The 3,899-nt window shown below is 42.8% G+C and overlaps 1 protein-coding gene across 1 annotated transcript in view; it reads left to right on the top strand.

Moving 5' to 3' along the window:
* DCAF7 (DDB1 and CUL4 associated factor 7) overlaps positions 1 to 2,227 on the top strand; it is a gene marked incomplete at its 5' end in the record, with an annotated part of 4,976 nt that extends 2,749 nt beyond the window's left edge. Inside the window, 2 exons of the mRNA XM_009872208.1 lie at positions 409 to 526; positions 1,046 to 2,227. Coding sequence (XP_009870510.1) covers positions 409 to 526; positions 1,046 to 1,218 — 291 coding nt within the window. The remainder of the gene's footprint in view (positions 1 to 408; positions 527 to 1,045) is intronic.
* Between the last annotated feature and the right edge of the window lie 1,672 nt (positions 2,228 to 3,899).

Below are 3,899 nucleotides of genomic sequence, written 5' to 3'. Positions count from 1 at the left end.
CTTGAAGATCTCTATGGCTCGTCTGTATTTCCCCTAGTTTTAAGAGGGATCTGAAAGCTACTTGGGCAATAGCTTTCACATCAAATCTCAAGTACAAGTGTTTTAGTCACCTTGTTCTTTCTCAGTTCAGCACGCAAGGCAGCAGATCTTAGTTTGTCATTTGTGCCACTTGAGGGAAGTGGAATTTGTTGGCCCTTGTTGCATAACTCATGAGCCTTCCCTGCGAGGTCTGACTCCTTTAGAGACACTGCCCAGCTAGCGGCTAATCTTGGACAGCGCTGTTTGCCTGCCAACCACCTCGTTTAGGACAGGGATGTACTTCTAGACTGAGCTCAAAATACTTGGTTTTCTGAAGAAACAAATTTTAAAAATGCAAGTAACTAACGTAGTTCTTTTTTGTTTCTGAAGGTTGTGATTCTAGATGTCAGAGTTCCTTGTACTCCTGTTGCCAGGTTAAACAACCACAGAGCATGTGTCAATGGAATTGCTTGGGCACCTCATTCTTCCTGCCACATTTGTACAGCAGGTCAGTGTGATCCATCCCCGTCCAGCTGCGTTGGTGAATCTCAGAGTCCCTCACTGCATTTGCAGATCCACTTTTTCCAAAAGTTTATGCAATTCTCTGCCTGCTTTTTGGTAAAGAATCCCTGCACTTTAGAAGCCCTAGACATTCTTAAAATTTTTATGGAAATAGACACCTACTGAAACTTAGTGTGTGGAAGTAGAGACCCCAGTGCCCAGACTGTGCATCTGCTTTGGCTAAGCTATATTATTTTAATGCTCCTTATTTCTTCATAATCAAGTTCTTAAATGTTTTTGGGAGGTATGAGTTCCACTGATACTTGTTTTTCAGCTCCCTCCTGGATAATGTATGATTATCCAAGCTTACTCTTTTTAGAGCGTAGTTGTATAATTGAGTCTCTCACTTGAGCACTCGCGGGGACTGCAACAACCATGTCCTTTATAGCTTCTTGGAACTCTACGCTGTTGATAGTCACCTTGTTATACTTCTGTTCCACTTGTGATTTTTCTCCTCTGTTTGCAGCGGATGACCATCAGGCTCTCATCTGGGATATCCAGCAAATGCCCCGTGCCATTGAGGACCCTATCTTGGCCTATACAGCGGAGGGAGAAATCAACAATGTACAGTGGGCATCCACTCAGCCAGACTGGATAGCTATCTGCTACAACAACTGCCTGGAGATTTTGAGAGTGTAACATGACTGCTTCATGCTGCATTGAGGCAGGGCTGTATAATTTCCCTTCCCCTCTAAAGTAAGAACAACACCAGTCAAGTGGCCAGTATCTGTTGTTGCTTTGCATCTACTGTTACAAGAAACCGTTACAAGAATCAATGGCAGGTGTCTCCTGTCTCTCCAAGACTCTAAAATGCAGAGACGTGCTGAGCCTCTTGGACCTTCTGGGTTCTGTTTTTTTGGTTTTATTTTTTTGCCCTCATTTAAAGTTCTGTATATTTGTTTGTTGACTGTATTAATAAGCTCGCAGGCTTTTAAGTTGCTGCATATGTTCATGTGTTTGTCAGCCAGCTGAGGCAGCACATCCAACTCGTTTAACAGATGCAAGTGCAAAACAAGGTGGGGAAAAAGACATTGATGTTAACAGCCACCTTGGCAGGAATCTTTATCATTCCTGTTGTTGCTGCCTCTTAACTGTTTAAACATTTGTATGGTTTTTATATATTGGGCTAACTTTCTATTGAGTAAGATTTTTCTCCCTAATTCTTACTTTTGATATGTGATCCACTTCCACACGCCCAAAGCAGGATCTGTTTGTTGATACAAATCACGGTAACGCTGCAGGCTCCCTGGCAGTAAAGGCCTGCCAGAATTAACTGTTGCCTTGGCTCTCTCGGCAGAATTTTCTGGTGCTGTGAAGTACAAGTACTTGTTGCACAATTTCTTTACACTTTCCTGATGCTAGAGGCAGTTGGTAGGCCTTATTTTTAAATTATAACTGTATTTGTGTGTATCCTGCAGTTGTGCTAGCTAACAGAATGGTTATTGGTTTCAGAAAGAAGATATGTGCATGACTTAAGCTCCCAGGAGATAAATGAGTCCTGAAAAAATGTGATTTGTAATGGACTTGGGATTGACGCTTCCAATCAAATGGTTTCCCCTCGGAAGACTTCCTATCTAAACCAAAATAAAATGGTTTCACACATTGTAGCTTGCTTGATTGGCAACTAATATGAGCAAAATTTTTGTGGTTAGCCCTTACCTTGGAGCTTCTTTGTGTTTGGCCTTTGTGTTCCTGGAAGTTGTCGAAAGGAGCGCAAAGCAATCTTTCTTTCTGAAATACGTTTGCTTTGTACTGTCAGATCTTGTTGAGTGAGCGAGGCGAGTTGCAAAAGCTGGTCTGCTAGCCAAATGAAGGCTCTTCCTCTGAAAGAAATTATTCCCACGTGTGATGCACAACAATGGGTTTAAAAAGAAAGAAACCATGCCGTGGAGGCTACGGTTTGGCACCTATCACCCTCTTTTGGGAATGTGCCCAGGGGCTTCTGTAGTGTAGTGTAATACTTTTCAATCAGAGCTGAGTGGATTAGGGAAGATAAAAATCTTTGTTGATAACAGCTACTCGGCTGAATGCTCCGCAGTAACTCTCCCAGTGAAGACATGACAACCGTAGCTGGGCGGTAAGGGTGTACCAGCTGAGTTTTGATTAGGTGTCAGAAACCATCAGAATTGTCTTTGCACCTAATGAGTATTCACCTGCAACTGGAGGCAGCATTATAAATAGTAGGACACTGGCAAACTTGAATCTTGTCATTTTATGCAGGAAAGGCAAGCTGGGAAAAGCGATTACTGTGAAAAAGTGAAGCTGATGCTGAAAGCGCTGTCAAGTACAGAACAGAATCTGAAAAGTTGTGTCATTCTGGACATACAGAAATACTCTTCGACAGACTGCTTCTCAACACAGAGCTCAGAAAAGCACTGCCTTGTGAATTTGATAGGAATTCATTAGGGACAGCTTTATTCCATCACTCCTTTTAATGCTGGGGAACCAAGAAACTCTAACACAGTTCAAGCTCATGTTTTGTCAATGACGTTCTCTGCTCGGTTGTGGATGTTTGGTTTGACTTGAAGGTCAGTTTTTTCTTACTAGCGGCAGTGCTGAGAGCAGCGTGTTCCACAGGTGGATTTAGGTGTCAGACCAGTGTTAACCCAACAGTGAGGTTACCACTTCTTACAATGGCGCTTCATTTTAAACTGGAAGATACTTAAACAGAATGAAGTGAGAATGAGGGTTTTCGTAGTGGAGGCGTGTAACGGCATTCACAGCTTTAGAGACTCATAAAAATACGTGCACAGGCTTGTCGTGTACTGTTTAGTTACAAACGGTAGGCAGAATATGCTGTGTGACCAAGAGAGGTACCTGTACTGTTAGTACTTTCTGCAGCCCCCTTTATGCTTCGAAGTCTCATTCTTGTATAGATGGAGTGAGTAAAAGATGAATGCATCTGCTTTAAAAAAGGCAGAAGGTAATTCAGTTGAAAGTGAAGCCCCTAAAAGACTCCATAGGCTGTACTAGATGGCAAAGGCAGTTTGTTCCTAGAGGAACAAAATCTGTTACGCTGAGATGATGAGAAGAGAGAATGTATAAAGGGGCTAAAGTCTGAATCGCCACACAGCTTCTGCTGTTGGAAAACAGTCCTGTTATGAGCCTGAAAAGGATCAGGTGTCTGTCCTTTGATCCATAAAACTGCCTAAAGTTCACTTGTGGAATTGGGTGCTCATTCCAAACTTGGCAGAGACAAGCGGAGGACTCTTGTAGGCTCCAGTGGATTCTGCATGAAGTCTGTATCGTGTTTGTTTAACCAGTTGGGGTACCTTCTGGATCTACAGCATACCGCTTTGGGCGTAATCCGTTGTCATTCT

The sequence above is a fragment of the Apaloderma vittatum genome, unplaced genomic scaffold, assembly GCF_000703405.1.
Source record: "Apaloderma vittatum isolate BGI_N311 unplaced genomic scaffold, ASM70340v1 scaffold21396, whole genome shotgun sequence".
Classification (NCBI taxonomy): Eukaryota; Metazoa; Chordata; class Aves; order Trogoniformes; family Trogonidae; genus Apaloderma; species Apaloderma vittatum.
Note: the sequence above shows the minus strand (reverse complement) of the source record. Positions and strands in the feature narration are given on the sequence as shown.